This window comes from Acipenser ruthenus, chromosome 29 (assembly GCF_902713425.1).
Source record: "Acipenser ruthenus chromosome 29, fAciRut3.2 maternal haplotype, whole genome shotgun sequence".
Lineage (NCBI taxonomy): Eukaryota > Metazoa > Chordata > Actinopteri > Acipenseriformes > Acipenseridae > Acipenser > Acipenser ruthenus.
Window position 1 is genome coordinate 2,670,189 of NC_081217.1, and position 18,358 is coordinate 2,688,546.

An 18,358-nucleotide genomic window follows, 5' to 3' on the forward strand; every position below is an offset into this window, starting at 1 on the left:
CCTGACATGTGTTCTTTCAGACGTATGGCAACACCATCTGTCCCATGAACTACGTGCCCAAGTCTAAATGATACCTCAGTGTCGCACAAGACCACCTTAGACTTGTTCTAATATAGATTAAGGTCATTCATTCAGAGCCCAGCCTCACCATGTCTGACCGCATGTAAATACTATGATCCTCAGACCCCCTGCCTAGCTGCAGTACTTACCAGCCCGGAGTTAACTACCTGGAAAGAACAAAAACTTGGGTCTTAAATATTTGAATACTTGGAGCCCCAGGAGAAGAACAAGTAACGAGATTGCAGTAAATTAGAAAAAAGGCATATTCTGCCTTTCCTACCAAATGTAATAATATCTTACTTTCAATAAACAAAATGAGCGCTACTTTCTGCTAACAGAGAAATTTGAATTGAAATTGTATAATAGCCTTGTCATCACCCGTGTATGTCATATCCCAGCCTCTCAAAATCCCTGCTTGCTTTGCAGTGCCTTGTGAAGTACTGGCAAGCCTACTGAGCAGCCCATTCTCCTCTGCAGCCTCGCCACCAGTAGTAATGAATGGGTTCCCATTAGGAAGGGATTGAATTTTCCTTTAAACTTCTGAATCTAAAAGCATCGACAGTGCAACACAATTTACGTCATTATTACCATCATCAACTGTAAAAGACCTTGAAAAATATGAACTATGTCTAATTGAACAAATAATTTGATTGGTTATGTTAATTGAGAGCTTAAGTTGGAATGAAAACCAGAAGACCCTGCGGCCCTCGAGGACCGGAGTCTGACCCCCCTGTGCTATATAGAATGTTCACTGTTAAAAGTTTAAAATGTTGCCATTGGTATTCCGGGGGTGAGTAGCTGATACGATTCGGTTCTAGCGGGGGGGTATGACTTAGATATGGATACTTGGGAAAGATGAGTCTTCAAATAGCTATCGAGCCACTTAGCGTGGGCGCTGATGTGAGTTGGCAATGCATTCTTTCAGGCAAAGATATGTATTAAAGTCTGCGTGTCCTGTGAGTGTGTGTGTGTGTGTAAGTCATTCATAAACACCATCAACGAGTCGACTAATACATTCCACTCCGAATCCAGTCCTTCACTGGTGTGTTCTATCCTCTGAACACAGTAGTTTAACATATTGAAGGGTAGCAATGTGATTGGCCGAGAACAATGATATCTACCAACCAAACACACCCTCAGTTTCTTAGTTATTTCTACCACACAATGTATAATGGTGTTTTAAAGACGTGGGGCTAGTTTCACAAAGCACTGTTAGCACTGAGCAGGCTGTTAGCTAGCACGAGAACGATAAAGTTGAGTAGAAATCCACTCAGCAAGTGTATATGACTAAAGGATAAGCGTGCTATTTAGTTTCATTTTGTTATGGAAGTGAATTGGGTTTATCAGGCTGCCACGTCTAATTGCTTTGTGCTGTTTGCTGTTTATGCAGCAGCTGTCCCTGTATGGAAAGGGGCGACCGCTCTTTTTTCTTCTCTGTTTCCAATGTTCTCTCATGAGACAAGCGTGACTTCAGCGAGTTTGAAAAGGATGTGGAGGGTCTGTGGTGGAAACCAGACCCACAGAAATGACTGATGACAACTAAGAGCCGCTTTCCTTGTTCGTGGTTCTGAACGCATTTGTCTTTTAGAAACCCAGTGTTTCATTATTCACTCGTAACCCATTCTTGACATTATTTGAGTAGTTATGTTCTAATAAGGATAGTTTGCAGAGGATACCTCTTCTAACTGAAAACACCATTTTAAAAGCCTGGTGCTGGAAGTGGTTGGGAAGCTGATGAAAACAGGTACTGTTTTAATGATGGTTTTTGAACGGCATATTTTTACAGTTACATCTGGAGCCAAATAACTTGTGCGATGGCCTTAGTACTATTAATCATAAACCTGTTAAAATCAAAAGCTGCGGTCTCACAGCATCAGCATATAGACGTATTGCAGAGTATTTACAAATCAACGAAATGTCCAGATGATAAATAATAAGGGTACTTCAACAGATCCCTTGCATGCCTTTATCTTATTGTAGTAATGGGGGGAAATCATTGACGGGTGCGTGTGTGTGTTTTAGTATGATTTAACCCTTTATTGCCCTCAAGCGTTACATGAAAGGAGATTCTTAAGTCATGCTAACCATGTCAAAGTTTGTAATAATCAATGTATAATTACCATTGTTCAAAGACTACTTTCTCTGAACAAGATATGAAGCTGTACGTTACATAGCAAGATTTGTATTAGGGTGGAGAGCGATCTGACACACAAGACCCTTATAATAAATGTACCAAAGTAAAAACATAGCAAAGTGTAATAAAGCATAGTGAAAGCATTGTAATGTCCATAGAGGTATGGTAAAGCATATTTGAAAAAAAAGGTGAACTATGGCAAATGCATAATATAACTATGGGAAAACTGCAAAAATACTGTGCAAATTTACCATGGTAAACTTTTTATAAGAAATGCATAGGAATTTCAGCTTCAAGAAGTCGTGCAGTAAATTGCTCTTACTGAACTAAAAGAGACTGGAAGACAGCTTCAAGAAGATAGAAAAGTGTTTTTTTACCCATTGATGTTTTCCCATTGGGAACCGTCAGAGCTTGACCTTGCAAAGGCGGACTGATTTTGTCCCAAGAGTGCAACTAGATACAACAGAAGACGATTGCTTCTACCCTTACACACAGAGGTCAGTAGAAGAGAAAGCCTCCAGTCACTGACGGTTAATTTACCAAATCACAAGGATAAACGTAGACATCAGGGAGGGAGAGTTCATTTGAAACAATTCAGCGTAGTCCAGTTATTGGCAATACAGTCATGCCACATCACGAGAAAATATCTGTGCAAATCAGTAATATTATTGGGTTATCACCCCCCGTTGGCAACATACTGTATTATACATGGCACCTAAAATTAGCCAAACTATCTCTCAACACTTTAGGCACAGCTTCCGAACAGCTCTTACCTGCCTGGGCATGATTTACAAACAGTCAATTATGAAACAGTTTTCCTGAGGAGCAAGTGGAGCCTGCAAAGAAACATATTTTCTCTACCTTTTAACATATTTTAAAAACTCGACTTCACTGGGAGACGATAAACATGTAAAACAAAAATGTTGTTAAATGTTTTTGTTCTGTCTGGTTCACATAGATTTAACAGCACATGTAGGGTATATTTGGAAGGCTTTCCAATATAAATATCAGCCTTCTTCCCCCACATGGGGATAAGTCCTCTGTGGTAACAGGCACGTACTCCGATATATCTGTATTTTCTCACACACAGCACAGTAATTAGACCTTGCAGGAGAGAACCGTGTTAGCTCATAACACTATCCTGAATAAATATATCAAAAAACAGACCCGATCCTTTAAAACAATAATGAACTTGTGTTTTCTTCAGTTTTTAATCTCTGTTTTTCCCTTGGTTTGCTGAAAAGTATAGCTGTCTGAAAAGGGCATGTGCAAACAACAGCGAAAAAGTCATTTGTCACGGTGTACAGTTTTACATTGCAGGGAAAAAAAAAAATTCAAGCTGTTCAGTTCCATTAATGGCAAGTTTCTACCCATCTTTGATCTCCGGGCCAACGGCAACACATTTGCCATGGGAAGGACTGTGATCTGCTCGTTGGGTGCTCAAGGGGAGTTCAGGTTCTGCGGTTTTGATACTGGAAAAGAGGTGATTGGTTGTTTTGTCTTTCTTTGTAGTGATTTAGTCTGACTTGACAGCACAACACCGTCACCACACAAAGCGCTTTTGCAGACCATGGCGTGTCTTTCTGTAATTGGGAAATGAGAGCTGTAATCAGTTCTGTGCAAGACGTTATTGGAGTTCTTCATGACTCTCTTCTGTAGCGCATCGCAGGGCATACACTGAATACTACGACCCACACGTTGTCTTGAAGTATTGGGAACTTGTTTTTAAATGTTAAGATACACATCCAGAAGCTGCAAGGGGTTCAAGCGGGTTCATTAGTAAGAGTGAGACGATGGCTATTTAAATAACCATTAAATATTGAAATGGTTTAATTGATTTTGTAACAATGTCTCCTGGTTTTGAGCTTTGGGAATCCGGTCACCCTACTTTTGGTGCCTTTGGAAAGTGTCCTTAATAAATAAAAGCAGGCAACCCTGCTGTAATTAGGTAACACATGATTTGACCTTCCTCCTGCAATTAGAAAGCATTACTAATCTCTGTTACCTTCCAAGTCCTTCTGCCTTTATTTAGTTATCATCCACTGTGATCAAAGCAGTGTTTAAGAGCTGGCACTCAACATGCATCCTGAAGCTTTACTGCATCCAGTGTGAGAGCCGTTGTTTGATCACTTGAACGCACAAGGGCCAAAATGCTTTTTGTTATGTAACGATGGTGGAGAAAGCACAACATGTTTGCTGTAAACTTGCATTGCCTTACATGGATCAGCATGGCTGTGGAGCAGACATCTTTGATTCTTTGCATGACTTCTTACCCACAAAGAGCCTGCGGGGAGGGAGCTGGTCGAACCCGAAGCCAAGAAGCAAGCATCGCAGCTCGCATCCCCGCCTTCTTCCCAGGTGCACAGAGGTAAACAAGTAGGCAAAGTTCACCTGGGGCACACTGTTCCTTGGCACCAGCTTTGCATGTCTGCAGTGTCATGTAATGGCTAATTATGTCTGCCATCAAAGTTGGGCAATCTTTTGAAACACAGTTTATTAGGTTCATGTAATCAACCGATTTCAATAAGGTTCACATACAGCACAGTTGTATAATTGAAGGGTTTTGGTTTTTAACTGATAATGTGAAAGCCGGGATCGTCATTAACCCCTTGCAGTAATCTTTACTAGCCAGCTCCTATAGTTTAGATTTAAGCAGTATGACATAAAAGTGAGGTTTTGCCATATTCATTTTGCCAAATCTTTTGTAATGCACTTATGTTTTGGCACATATTGTTGGTTTACATACAATAATATTCGTAATCTTTTAGGATAGATTTTGGTGCAAAACGTATTCATTTTAAAGACACAGAAACCAGCAGCTTTCTGACGCCCTTGGAGTTTGTTTCCTAGAAAGAGTTCACTCCACAGTTTAGCTGGAAAGCATGTCTAAATGTAAGTACTCCACTCAGCAAAGCCCCCCAAACTAACTGCATTACATGCATTTTTCCAGCGAAAGCCTCTCTGGAAGGGCTAGTCAAGGCTGTCTGCGTGGCCGTCTTGGGAAATGAGTTCCTTTTAATATCAGAAATCTAAACCTGAGGCTCCTTTTCATGGGGTCTCACTGCCTAGTAATGAGAGACTGCTTCCTGGACGGTTGCCCTATAGTAACAGATTTAACCCCAGCTGTGCCCGGTGTTCCATGCTTTAAATTTCTGCCGTGACAGGTGACCCTACGGAACGCTGCCCTGTATCCGCCCCAATCACATGGTCATACGTTGAAGCTACGCGATGGATTGGAGATCCATGCTGTAGATCAGGCTGATAATGGAAATCCCTGTTTTCTTTTTGTATTCGGTCTTTATTAGGTCAGATGGTTGATAGAGATTAAAAGACTGACTTCTGAAGAACCCTTGGATGAGAAATAGTTTGAATGATGATGGCTTTAGTGTGTTTTGATAGCTTGCAGTGTGACGGGGCTGGAGAGCTGAGAATGGGGAGACTGCTATCATAATCTTTCATAGCCTTGAATAAATACGTTCCCTACTACTTTAATTAGTCTTCATGCGTATGCTTTTTATTCTCAAAGGTTTTGGCCAGCATCCAACAACAGGCTCATTCCATGATGCATGTGAAATGCAAAGAGCTGTGAATTAAAAGAATGATGTGGTCAAAATTCACACCTTGCTTCGCAGTAACCATATCAATTAATTCATAATGATCCTAATTAAAGTTTACTCAAGTAAATATCAATAAATCATCCTGCAGTTCTAAGATGATAATAGCAGCTTCATTTGATACCCGAGTGAAACCACATGTTACATTTCTAAACGATATTTCTCTTAAGCACCCTGTAATGACTTGACTGACATAATGGTGATCCTGTGGTCTGTAACACGACACAAAGCTGAAGCTATCATTTTTTATTTATTTTTTATTGCAGTACATGTTTATAATTTGGCTTTTTTTTGTGCAATTTACAGCCAGAAGGATTTTTTTTCATGACTTAAAAGTTGAAACATGTTCATGAGAAAAGGAATATTAGAATGTGCATGAGACAAACCAGGCCATTGGAACGCAGTTTTATTAAATATTTAGCAGAGATCAAAGCGACGAGCTGTGACTTGGCGTTCAGGAATTGGCAGGCACTGCACTGAGTAATAAGCCAGCTGTGCTTGAGGGGCAACAGAGGCAGCTGTGCGGGGCTGATTCATTGGGCTTCTCAGTTTCACACCTGGGCAGGGCTTTTAACCCTTCTAAGAATTGACAGTATTTCCCGAATTTCGTTTGGAATGATTTCGGCCAGGGCTGTCCGATGGCAGTCTGTACATGCGCTGCAATGTGGCTCTTTCCAAGTATCCCATTGTTGAGGTTTTGAATGGGTTTGAAGAGACTGCAGGTCTTGGGTAGAAATACAATCGGTACAGAAACAAATCTGATGATGTGTTTTAAACATTTCATGAGCAGGAAGCTGTGGCTCAGTGTACTTACCGCTATTATATATATATAAATATAATTCCTCCTAGACCCATTTAAATACAGTAAAAATGCAGTCATGTTTGATAAAAGAAGGGTTAAAATTAATTTCAGTTTTGGCCACATTATAGTGCTTAGCACATGCATGTTTTACAGAGCCTCGCCATTGCGTCAGTTTCTGAATTGCTGCAGTGGCGTACATGGATGTTTTTATTGTGAAAAAGGAAAGGTTGGCATCTGAGAGAAACCTGTCCAGCAGTGAAAGTTAAACTGTTAAAGCTGTCACGTGGTATAAAGAGCACGAGCGTAACCATTCAGCACTGGCACAGAAAAAAACAACGCGCCACGCAGAGCGCTGGAATGAAAAGCAAGCTCTTACAGCAGCACAATCCTCGTGCACAGCGTTTATGACGAATACATGCAACTGCTCTAAGAAACTGTTTGTATAACATGCAAGAATGTAGCCCACGGTAAGGGAGAGAGAGCTTGAATGATCCCTTTAAGAGGTGTCCTGTCCACCTTGCCTTTAAGAAATGTCACCTGGTACGCCTTACAAAAGACACACGTCAAGTACCAGAAACCAGGGGTGTGCTGAGACTCGGACTCGGAATTGCCTTGAAGAAGTATTTCTCAGCAGGCATTAAATAAATCCATTATTATTATTATTTATTTATTTCTTAGCAGACGCCCTTATCCAGGGCGACTTACAATCGCAAGCAAATACAAATACATTCAAGTGTTACAATATAAGTCATACAATAAGAACAAGAAATACAATAATTCTCAAGTGTGACAAACCACAATTCAATAATACAGCAGATAATAGTGAAAGTTACATCAGGATCTGATTAAATAGTGATAGTTACATCAGGATATGATTAAGTACAAAATACTACAGATTAAACACTTGGCAGATTACAGTATTCTGAAGTACAGGATTAAATGCAGTAAAATAGGGGGCGGATAAGAGCAAAATAAAGCACATTTAAATGAAGGGTGATAGTGTCCCAGGATACAACAGAGGAGTTCTACAGGTGCTGTTTGAAGAGGTGAGTCTTAAGGAGGCGCCGGAATGTGGTCAGGGACTGGGCAGTCCTGACATCTGTAGGAAGGTCATTCCACCACTGCGGATCAAGGGTGGAGAAGGAGCGGGCTCGGGAGGCAGGGGAGTGTAGCGGAGGTAGAGCCAGTCTTCTAGTGCAGGCGGAGCGGAGAGGTCGAGTGGGGGTGTAGGGAGAGATGAGGGTCTGGAGGTAGCTGGGTGCAGTCTGATCAAGGCATCTGTAGGCTAGTACAAGAGTCTTGAACTGGATGCGAGCGGTGATCGGGAGCCAGTGGAGCGAGCGGAGTAGTGGAGTAGCGTGGGCGAAGCGAGGTAGAGAGAACACCAGGCGAGCAGCAGAGTTCTGGATGAGCTGGAGCGGACGGGTGGCGGACGCAGGGAGGCCAGCCAGGAGGGAGTTGCAGTAGTCTAGGCGGGAGAGTACCAGGGCCTGGACCAGGAGCTGGGTAGCATAGTTGGTGAGGAAGGGTCGGATTCTTCGGATGTTGCTCAGGAAGAATCTGCAAGTGCGTGCCAGAGTGGAGATGTGCTGGGAATAAGAGAGGCAGGGGTCCAGGGTGACTCCAAGGTTCTTAGCTGAGGAAGAGGGAGAGAGTGTGGTAGATTCCAGAGGAACAGAGATAGAGAGATCAGAGGAGGGGGAGGAGGAGGGAAAGAAAAGGAGGTCAGATTTAGAGAGGTTGAGTTTGAGGTGATGCGAGTGCATCCAGGAGGAAATAGCAGACAGACAGGTAGAGATACGGGAGGAGATGGTGGAGTCAGAGGTGGGGAAGGAGAGGAAAATCTGAGCATCATCAGCATAGAAATGGTATGAGAAACCATAGGATGCGATGAGGGGGCCCAGGGAGCGGGTGTAGAGAGAGAACAGGAGAGGACCCAAGACTGACCCTTGGGGGACTCCAGTTAAGAGAGGGTGAGGTGTGGAGGTTGCTCCACGCCAGGTTACCTGGTAAGTGCGGTTGGAGAGGTAGGAGGAGAACCAGGCCAGAGCAGTGCCAGAGATCCCCAGGTCAGCGAGAGATGATAGTAGAATAGAGTGATCAACAGTGTCAAAGGCAGCAGAGAGGTCGAGGAGAATTAGGACAGAGGAGAGAGAGGCAGCTCGGGCACACTTAAGTGAGTTGGTGACAGACAGAAGGGCGGTTTCAGTGGAGTGAGCAGAGCGGAAGCCAGATTGGAGAGGGTCAAGCAGAGAGTGGTTGGACAGGAAAGCAGAGAGCTGGCGGTGTACAGTCCGCTCGAGGGTTTTGGAGAGGAAGGGTAGGAGGGAGACAGGACGGTAGCTCTGGAGGGAGGTGGGGTCGAGGGTAGGTTTTTTGAGGAGGGGAGTGATAGAGGCTTTTTTGAAGGCAGAGGGAAAGATACCATTAAGATTCATTAATGTGTTGATTTCAATACAAGAAAACCAGTCTTTCCCTGGAATTAAATGCATTTTCCTCTCATCCGGGGCATGTTATATTTTCGGTACGACAGCATCCTGGACGAGAGGAAAATTCGCTCCCAGTCAGCTTTTTTTCTGTTCTGATGTATCCATGCACTGTGTTAATATGTATAATATAATATTGAATTGTAGTATTTGAGTCCTTGTAGCAGTATTGTGCTTCAGGTATTCCACAATCAGATCCAGCTGCTAAACACCCAGATGCTTATTCATCAAATAACAGCAGGTTTTTCCTGTTCCTTGAACTCAAGGATGTAATACAAATAAATAGAGAAAATAACCGTCAAGATGGGCGATCAAACATTAGGTCTTAATCAACACCATGCCAAAAGCCCCAGCCTCCCTAAGCACTGTGAAGAGCCACAGATAAATCCCCTTTACTTTCTTAGCTCTTCCTTCCTAATCCCTATGGCAGTACTGACCTGTGAGTTTTTGAGGTTCAATTTACTCCTCTGTTATTTGTCCTGAAGCTTGATCCCTCTTTCTGTGTTGTTAAGGAAGGTTCCTGCAGAATCCCAGAAACCGATCTGCTGTTTTTAGTAGCTGATAGATCCCATAGAAATATTTTCCTAATTTTCCAACACATGCTCACACATGCACTTTGTATCTATGTTAGCAGGGTACAGGCTGGTGTTTCCTTTCAATGCTCAATGGGTGAATCTCAATAATCCTCAACTAAAAAGCTGATGCCCCAACCCTACCACTCAGCCCATCCTGGTCCTCTCCCAAACAGATGTTGTCAGTCCTGCCTAACCATGGTAAAATGTGATCTGTTTTGTATGATCTAAGCTGGAATTAAACCCCTGCCCATGAATTAAATAAGAATGGGACATTCTAAATTGGGGAGAAAATCAGGGGGTAACATTATTGGGCACCTTTTTAAGAAGAAAAATAAAATCAAATTGCTGTGGAAGGTCTGAAATACTAGGGGGAGAAAATATTACAAATGAGTACCGCATATGCCTCATTACACAATACTTTTCATGAGACAGAACAGAATTCATGATCAAAGTGCTCAGGCAGCTGCGTTTGTAGACCTCCAAATGGTTCCTGAATGAATAACAAGTGTGATGAATCGCTGGTATGAAAACATGCTTCACCGTCTCATTTCATATTGTATTGCGATGTCTTTCTCTGTGGAGCTCAGTGTTAGGGTTGCTGGGCTGCACTGTTGTTGGGTCAAGTAGCTCAGGGGAGATGAAAGCGTTACTGCAGTGTTAAAAGGGACTGGAATGGGCTCGGGATAATAAATATCCGTGTGTAACAGTTATGCTATCTTGAGCATCACTCACCCCTTGCATTTCAGTTTACTGCGCTGTAATGTGCAGTACAATAGCTTAGTCTGTTACTGTGTTTACACACATCCAGCACTCAAGACCATTGCAGTTCCTCCCAGTCTCTGAATAATCATTCTCTTGTGGTTCAAGTCACAGCTGATGTCTGATACAGTATATACTGTAGCTGAATAGGTAACAAAAAAACAACTTCACACCACCCTTATACCACCCTCATAAAGGTTTCCCTCCCTGCAGTTTTCCCCATGGTTTTACTATGCATTTACAATAGTTTGTCACGGTTAACCATTGTTTTGTGTGTTTTTTGTTTTTTACTGTGGTATGCTTTTATAAGGGCATATCCATTTGGGACTTTCTCAGCTTCTCTATAAACATATCAGACAGAACCCAGGGGGGCAATGCATTGCTCTATCAATGTCTCTTTCACTTCTCTGAGAAATCTACCAGAGAACCTATTGCACGGGTCAAAGTAATCAGAACGAGGAACGCACTCTTTATCTTCATAAAGGGGATCATAAATACATCTTAATGCCATGACTGTCAAACATCAACTCAAAAGGGTGGATTGTTACTGGCACATTGACTTGCTGGAGCAAAAACAACATTTGAATTAAAATTCAAGCGAACGCAAACATTAAGCAAACTGTAACAAAGCCCAAAGCAGCACAGCCGCTTCAACAAGTTAGTGTTCCCCTGCTCGAGACAGCCTCCTATTTTCACAAAGCCATGATAATAAACCTGAAAGAGAGATCCACCCAGAACACCACAAAGGGGTTGCTTGTTTCTCTACACCTCGGGGGGGGGGGGGGGGGGATTAGAGAACGAAAATACGAAAAATATAATTAACAAAACAGTGTCAGATATACTGAAAGATCTCATTTCATCCCGTTTATGAGAAAAAGGAATCTGTTGGAGATGTGTTTACCCTTGCACTATTAGGAAGGAATTAGCCATGGCATTAAATAAACTTTCTCAGAGGGTAGTGCTCAGGTGGCACAGGGGTAGCTGAGTGTGTTTGGTTTATCTAGAGAAGCTGCTATCATTGACTCCTCCTTACTTACTTTATGCCTTCTGGCACATAACTATCCGATAAGCTCACCACCTGTCTGTCCTCAGCTAGAGTTGCAGCAGATCACCTTTCCCTGGCAGTGAAGTGTCTGAAATATAAAGTCAATAGGGTGCAATATTTTGACTTCTCTATAGTAGTTGATAAAATGTGAATTTGTATAATACTTCTTGTTAAAGAATATTTATATTTTAGTGGTGTTCTGGTACCTTAAGATTTAGGAGCACACCCTGCATGGAACATACTCCAGCATGTATTTCCTCAGAAAGACCAGGGCAGCAGTGTTGAACACACATCAGATAATTGCCGTTAGTAGAGCACAATTGTATTGCCCTGCAATGTGAACGTTCCTCCACACCAGGGCAGGATTGGGGGTCATGGCACATCCAGCATACGACTAGACATATCCCAGCCTAAAAATGTTTAACACTGTCTTACCAGGATTTACAACCAATTCATCAAAACATAGCCTTCTCTTAACCCTGTGGTAATTACCCAAGCTATTCCTAATTGCATTTCTAAGATCTCATCCTTTTTGTAGTTCAGAGGTTAGCCTGTTCCCAGTGTTTTCAATGTCCGTGCTCCAGACTCCCACCAGGGTCCTCTCAGTGACCCTCTGTAAGTTATTAGAAATCTTTTGACAGCAATGCAATGCAATCCTATGTTATTATCACTGTCGTGCCCTCATAGATTTCTTAGTGGCGGTTGCATACTGGTGGTAGTGGCAAGTTTCTATGCAAGCTGATCCATTCTGCTGCAGTTGATTCATTTTACAGCTCAGCTGGATTTGTCAGAGACACCACAGTAAGCAAATCCATAGTAGCCAACTCCACCGAATTGACATTTTTTCTAGCTGAAAGTCAGATGCTCACAGTCGTGTTACATATCATTGTAGCCAGGCACCACACTCCCTATGCAGCAGGTACAGCCTAGTGTTAGGATAGCACCTGAAACTCTATTTTATTGCACATACTGTGGTTCTTAAGTGTCAGATGAGTTTTTATTGTAAGAGGTAAGAAAGCCGACAGTAGGTCATGCTCTCACAGCCAATGCCCTGCTTGCGCTCTCTGTTCCAGGGGTTCCCTTTCCACTGCAGACCCCAGGACCTGTCCTACTGGCAGTCCCTGAAGGCCTGGTTCACGGTGCACTTCACGTGGAGCGGAGAGGCATGCGAGAGGTACCAGCGGGCACTGATGGTGGAGCCCTTCTGGGAGGTCACGCCATTGATGGTGAGTCGATGCACATTTAGAGGGTCTTCATATTCATTTAAATATATTTGAAAGTATGAAATCTAGAGTTTATCAGATTCTAGCCAAATGCAAAGCATCTATCAGGAGCTAGACGTGTGTGAGAAAACTGGTAAAGATCGGTGTCAAATCAAGAGTTATCATGACCACGTAGAGTGTGTCAAACAGATGGACGGACGAACACGGTTTGCACATAAGGGCCCCCCCCCCCCCCCCCCCCCCCCCCCCCCCCGGACGCTAGAATGCTTAGTTACGGCTCTGGCAGGTTGGTATAGTGGTTACAGTTTATGGACTCGGGAGGTAGTGGTATACTTAGAATTAGAAATGAAGCCTAATAAAAACGATAATAAAAAAGGACTTCTTGGAAAAAGAAGAGTGAATCATATATGTAAATATTCCCTGAGGTTTTTGTTTTGTTTTGAAGAAACCCCAAAGTTCCCTGTGTTTTTGATTAAATCTTCCAATAAAGAGGAACTATTTCTGTTGGTGCCCTTGGATGAGGGGTTCCTGTCATTATCCCAGCAGGACGGAGACCAGAACAGCGCATCCAGGTCTGTGGTGGCCGGCCATCTTGTCTCTGTGAGCCAGAGATAAGCAGGCTGCTGTCACGACATGGCCGCAGGACTCCCGTTCAGCGCTGCCGAGGCTTCTGGGTCTCTATGACACAGATCGGGCCAGCCCCTGGCTAAACAGAGCAGGGGACTGTGGACTGGCTGTACCCAGGACCCTCCACTGCTGTCTTACAGATCAGGAGCCCTATTTTTTATGGGCCTGCTTTTTGTCCTTGTGTTTTTCAATGCCCCTTTTAACTATGTAAAAGCGAGTTTGTAATTATTATTATTATTATTTTTTTTTCACCGTTCAGGCTAAGAGAATGGTTAATAAGCACTGTTCAAAAAGCGATCCTTTAACAGTCCTGAAAGCTTTATGAATAGAGGCCAGTGTGCCGGATATCCTCTGTTCTCCACTCTCCCTCACTGTCTCCCGAGCCCCGCTCCCCATTCCGGCTTGTTATTACCCTGCACAGAACCGATCATCCCTGTAAAACTTTATCAGCTCTCCAGCATTTCTGCCACTTAATGAGTGATTTTTTGCTGTTTGTACCTCAGAGTTTTGGCAGCGACTGTAAAAATCCCTGAGGCTAGGGGGAGTAACCTCTGTTGGCTCTCTCTGGTTACTAATTTCTGGGAAGTGGAGGTGTGAACTTGAATCTGTTTTGTGGTCCGCTGTTTGAGAAAGTGTTAAAACTGAGAAAGCCTCAGAACGGCTGCAGGTTGCAGACTGAACCTTTGAACCACCAGGACGCTTTCAGGTTTTATCCTGCCGGATTGAGGGCGAGAGACAGGGACGCACTGTTTATATCTGTCAGGGGTTACAGATATTTACAGGTATTTGGCTTGTAGAGCAAATATCTTAATCAAAGCCTCAGACTTCAAATTGAGCGAGGAACAAGTTTCAGCTTGTTTAACACACATTTTTTTGCTTAATTATTTGATTACCATACTTTTTATTTTATTAGCTTTTAATTATTATTATTGCTCTAATAACTTCATACTGAAACAAACAAGTGTGAAATTCTAAAAGAGAGCAGATGTGCTTATTCAGAGAGACCTGTGTTCACAAGGGAACATGCTAAACATGCTAAACATGCTAAACATGCTAAAGCTGGATATTTTGGTAACAGTTTAGAATAATGGGTGCAGATTGAGAAGTGTTAATTCATGCAGGAAGGCTTGACTTATAAACATGATCAACATCATTTGTTTCAAAGGAACGTGGGATGAATGCAGGTAATTAACTCCACATGAATTAACAGGGCTGAATTCAAAATAACTAACTTCAGGGCAGAAGATATTCAGGTGTTATTCCTGCGGTATTCAGCTGGAATTCGTTCGGCATCTCTGGCCCATGGAAATAAACTGTTGCTTTTCTTTTTTTTAGTGTCAGTTACAGCAGCTGGAATTTTTTAATGAAATATAAGTAGCGGACCCCCTCGCTCCCCCTCTATAGACTGAACATGTCGACGGCAGCACTGTCAGAAATCCATCTCGAGGCATCTCATTAATCATGAAGTGTGTTAGGACAGGGAGGGCCCAGGGCAGCTGAGCAGCAGCCCAGGACAGACCACAAATACAACAATCAAATTCCAAAAATGTGGATTATTGTTTTTACATACCTACAAAAAAATCAAATCCGGATTTGCTTATCGTTTGTTGCGATGAAGTTTCACGCCTCTGTAGTTTTACAGCAGTGTTGCAGAACTAGATTAACCCCGTCCTCCCCTCTGTTGCACTTAAGATTTGCAGTGATTTGATGGCTTGTCGTCTCCCTGCTCTCCTGTAGGACAGGCGGTTTGGCAGTTTCCTGCTGGAGTGGCTGGTTTGGTGATGTAAAGCAGCAGAGACCCTGTAAAAAGGACTCTGTCAAACATGGCGCACAAGGTGGCGCACTGGATCCCCTATAAAGGAAGTCCTTAACTGTTCTGCCTGTGAGCCTCATAATCTTGCAACATTAACACTGGTGTAGTACTAGAGAGATTCAAGTATTAGCAGTCCTAATGCTGTGTGCCATTGGATACTGCACGTCTCTATATTAATGTCATTTCGTTGTATATTTACCATGCCCTCAACCTTGCACATACTGCATGTGCATGTGGCCAGACACTTTGAGGTCCACTACTCTGTACTGTAGGTTGACACAGTAAGGGATATTTACAGTATGTACACAATATCAGTTTAGAAAGTGAACTGAAGATTAGAGATGAGCTTCGTAATTGCTCCAACAATATGTAGCATACAGAAAGCCACCAGAGCAAGTAGTTGCAGTGCTACAAATGTCATGGGGGGGAAAGCAAGTTCACTTTGTACATGCAACTTATAAAAGTGCTGAAAGGTTCTGAATTGCCTCTTTCCAGGATCTTGATTGCTTTGTGTTTAAATTTGCTTCTCAAGTCCCTCCCGCAGCTGGAAACCTTGCTCCTTTCTTGATACCCTCGAATCCAGATCTGGGCAGCCCTGTCAACTGTGCTTGTTTGAGAGCAACATCCAGAGACACTTCTACTATTCAACAAAAGTCGTCCGTCCTGCCTGAGAGTCCAGCAAGCGCCGACAAATGGATAAGGACTGATTGAGGATTTCCTGGGGAAGTGTCAGTGGCTGTGATGCCTGGTCGCAGTCCATTCGCAGTGCATTCCCTGGTATTGTTGGGAATCGGCTGTGCCAGCAGTGGCTGATGGATGAGAGTAATGTAGAACCTTAATGCACCACGAAGCAGTTCAGATCAGGGCGATCTTTGAGGACGGGGTCAAAGGTTGTTGCAGACATGATGCTGCCAGTCGCTTTGCATCTGAATCCAGGAAGACGGGTCAGAAGCCGTGCTGGAGTCAAGCTAGGATGAAAGGCCAGGCTTTTGAAACTAAATGAGCTGTGTCTGGGGTAGGTTCAGGTGGTGGAGTATTGCATGACTGTCAGAGCCACTGTTTGTATCTAAGTAAATCGCCCCACTAAAACGTAGCTGTTTGCATGTGTCTGCTTTGCCGTTGTTTTAGGAGGGAGCTTTTATTTGGATACATCCTTCTGATGCTGCAGCGCTCACCAAAAAGGCTTCAAGGGATGATCTGATGGCAAGTGACAATGCTGGCTGCAATACACTGGGCTTTATTTCCCAGCTGGTTTTATGACCCTGGAACCAATACTGTTATTATGTTGATATTGCAGGAATACGGGAGGCTGCAACTGTAAGTACAGTAGTGTGTTTTGTGAAATGCAACACAAGCATTTGGTACAGACATGGTTAAACCCCCTGTCTCCCAGCACTTATGACAGCCCCACGTCAATTGTACAGTTTTCTTTTACTGTTTTTATAACTGCTAAACCATCTCCTCAAAGTTCAGATTTAGCAAACGTACGGAAAATCATTGCTTCAAAGGTCGGCTCTGGTTAAGGAGAAATAAACTTGTTTTTGCTATTTCAGCAATGCTACATGAGATACACCTGATTCAGCAAGTCTGTGGCCGTTTGCGGATTATGGTGAAGCAGTACAATGTGATGTCATAAAACAGTACAAACTCCATGGGATATGTGTACTTGAGTTAAAGCGAGCAACACATACTTGTGCATGAGCAACCATGTCTGGAGAAATGAACAATGGTATGCTGAGACTCACGTGTTTATATGTGAATGAGCAATTGCCTATTTATTTGCCTGTAGACCAGGTAGGTGCTAGTGAAGGACTGATAAATTGTGTTTTGTTAAAGGGGGAACGATGGACTGTTATTGTAGCCTAGCCTTTGCCTTCAAGACCCCTTGGACTGTGTGCATGGGAATGGATATCTCCTGGAGTATAATAACCAAACAAAAACATCTAAAGGGGTAATGAATATCAAGTAACACGAAGTATGAAGGGTCAGAATTTAAGGCTGTCGTTGGCTCTGTTCTGCTGGCACTTGATGATCAATTTAATGCAGCGATTTTTTTTAAAACTTTTTAGCTGAACCTGCAAGCATTTTTTAAATTGCTGTTAAAAAGCTATCGTGAACGCGTGTTCTCCTGTACCTCCCTGGTGTGAAATCTTGCACCTATTTGCACCCTTGCACTGTTCAGTTCTGTTTTGACATTCATATGTATTCAATTCACACAAAAAAATGACATTTCATTCTGGAATGTGCTGTAAGATAACAGATATAATTTGCAGAACTAACCACCTGTTCCCAAGCAATTAGCGCAATGGAGAGTACTCATGTGTCAGTATTTCAGGGCCATGGTTAGTTTTAAAAAAGTTTCCTTTATGGTTCTAGTGCGATAATTTAAGGGTGGTAAGGTAAGTAAATCTGTCATCATGGCTCCAAATAAAGTCCAGGCTGATGGATGTGACAGCGGACTGATAAACTGCAGTCCTGCCTCTCTTCTCTCCCCCCTCCCGTCCTGGTAAATTATAAACAAACAGTGCCAGTTCTGTCAGCAGTCCGCATAGGAAGTGACCCCTAACTATTGTATTGTTACCCAGCTAAACTATGGACAGGGATTGGAATGAGACCAGAGACTGTCCCAGGCTTTCTGCCGCGCCGCACTGAGCTGCACTGTTTATGCTATAATGTGTCTGGGGGAAGCAGGCTGTTTGTTTATGTGTTTATGTAATTAACTCTTGAGTAAACCGAAAGAAGCCACTTGGAATGTAAAAGTCACATGGCAAAACGCAATCTTCAAGAACTTCAGGATACTGTCTGTTAAAGCATTGGTGATTCATACCAGCTATAGATGGCATTTATTCATCATTCAAAAACCATACAGTGGACAGCAAATAGCTGCAATATGTCGTGCTTTTCATTATCACTATACTCGCCTCTATCATGATACGATATAACCATGTAAAGGGAGTCCACAATATTTAGAAATTCAGAATAAAGGTATATAGGTGTAGTTTTCTTTGATATTATCACACTGTGGTGTGGTTCATGATATGAGGTACAACACAGGGCTGATTTGGGTTTTTCATGTCAACAGTTGCAAGCCCCACAAGGTTTAGGAATAGGCCAGGGGGTCATAGAATTTAAGATCAGATTCAAACACCTGGCCCCCTATTTATCAGAACTATATCTTCGAGGAGTGGGTGGCGGGATACTGTTCGAAAGCAGCTGAACC

General features: G+C 42.9%; 1 protein-coding gene across 2 annotated transcripts in view; it reads left to right on the plus strand.

Annotated features, from left to right (window-relative positions):
- Positions 1-18,358, plus strand: part of LOC131702038 (chloride channel CLIC-like protein 1) — a 34,086-nt gene that overhangs the window by 12,458 nt on the left and 3,270 nt on the right. The window contains exon 3 of one of the 2 annotated variants that reach the window (XM_059003472.1): positions 12,549-12,701. The exons of the other annotated variant lie outside the window; for it this stretch is intronic. Within the exon in view, the coding sequence (XP_058859455.1) occupies positions 12,549-12,701 (153 nt within the window). The remainder of the gene's footprint in view (positions 1-12,548; positions 12,702-18,358) is intronic. 2 annotated transcript variants of the gene reach the window in all.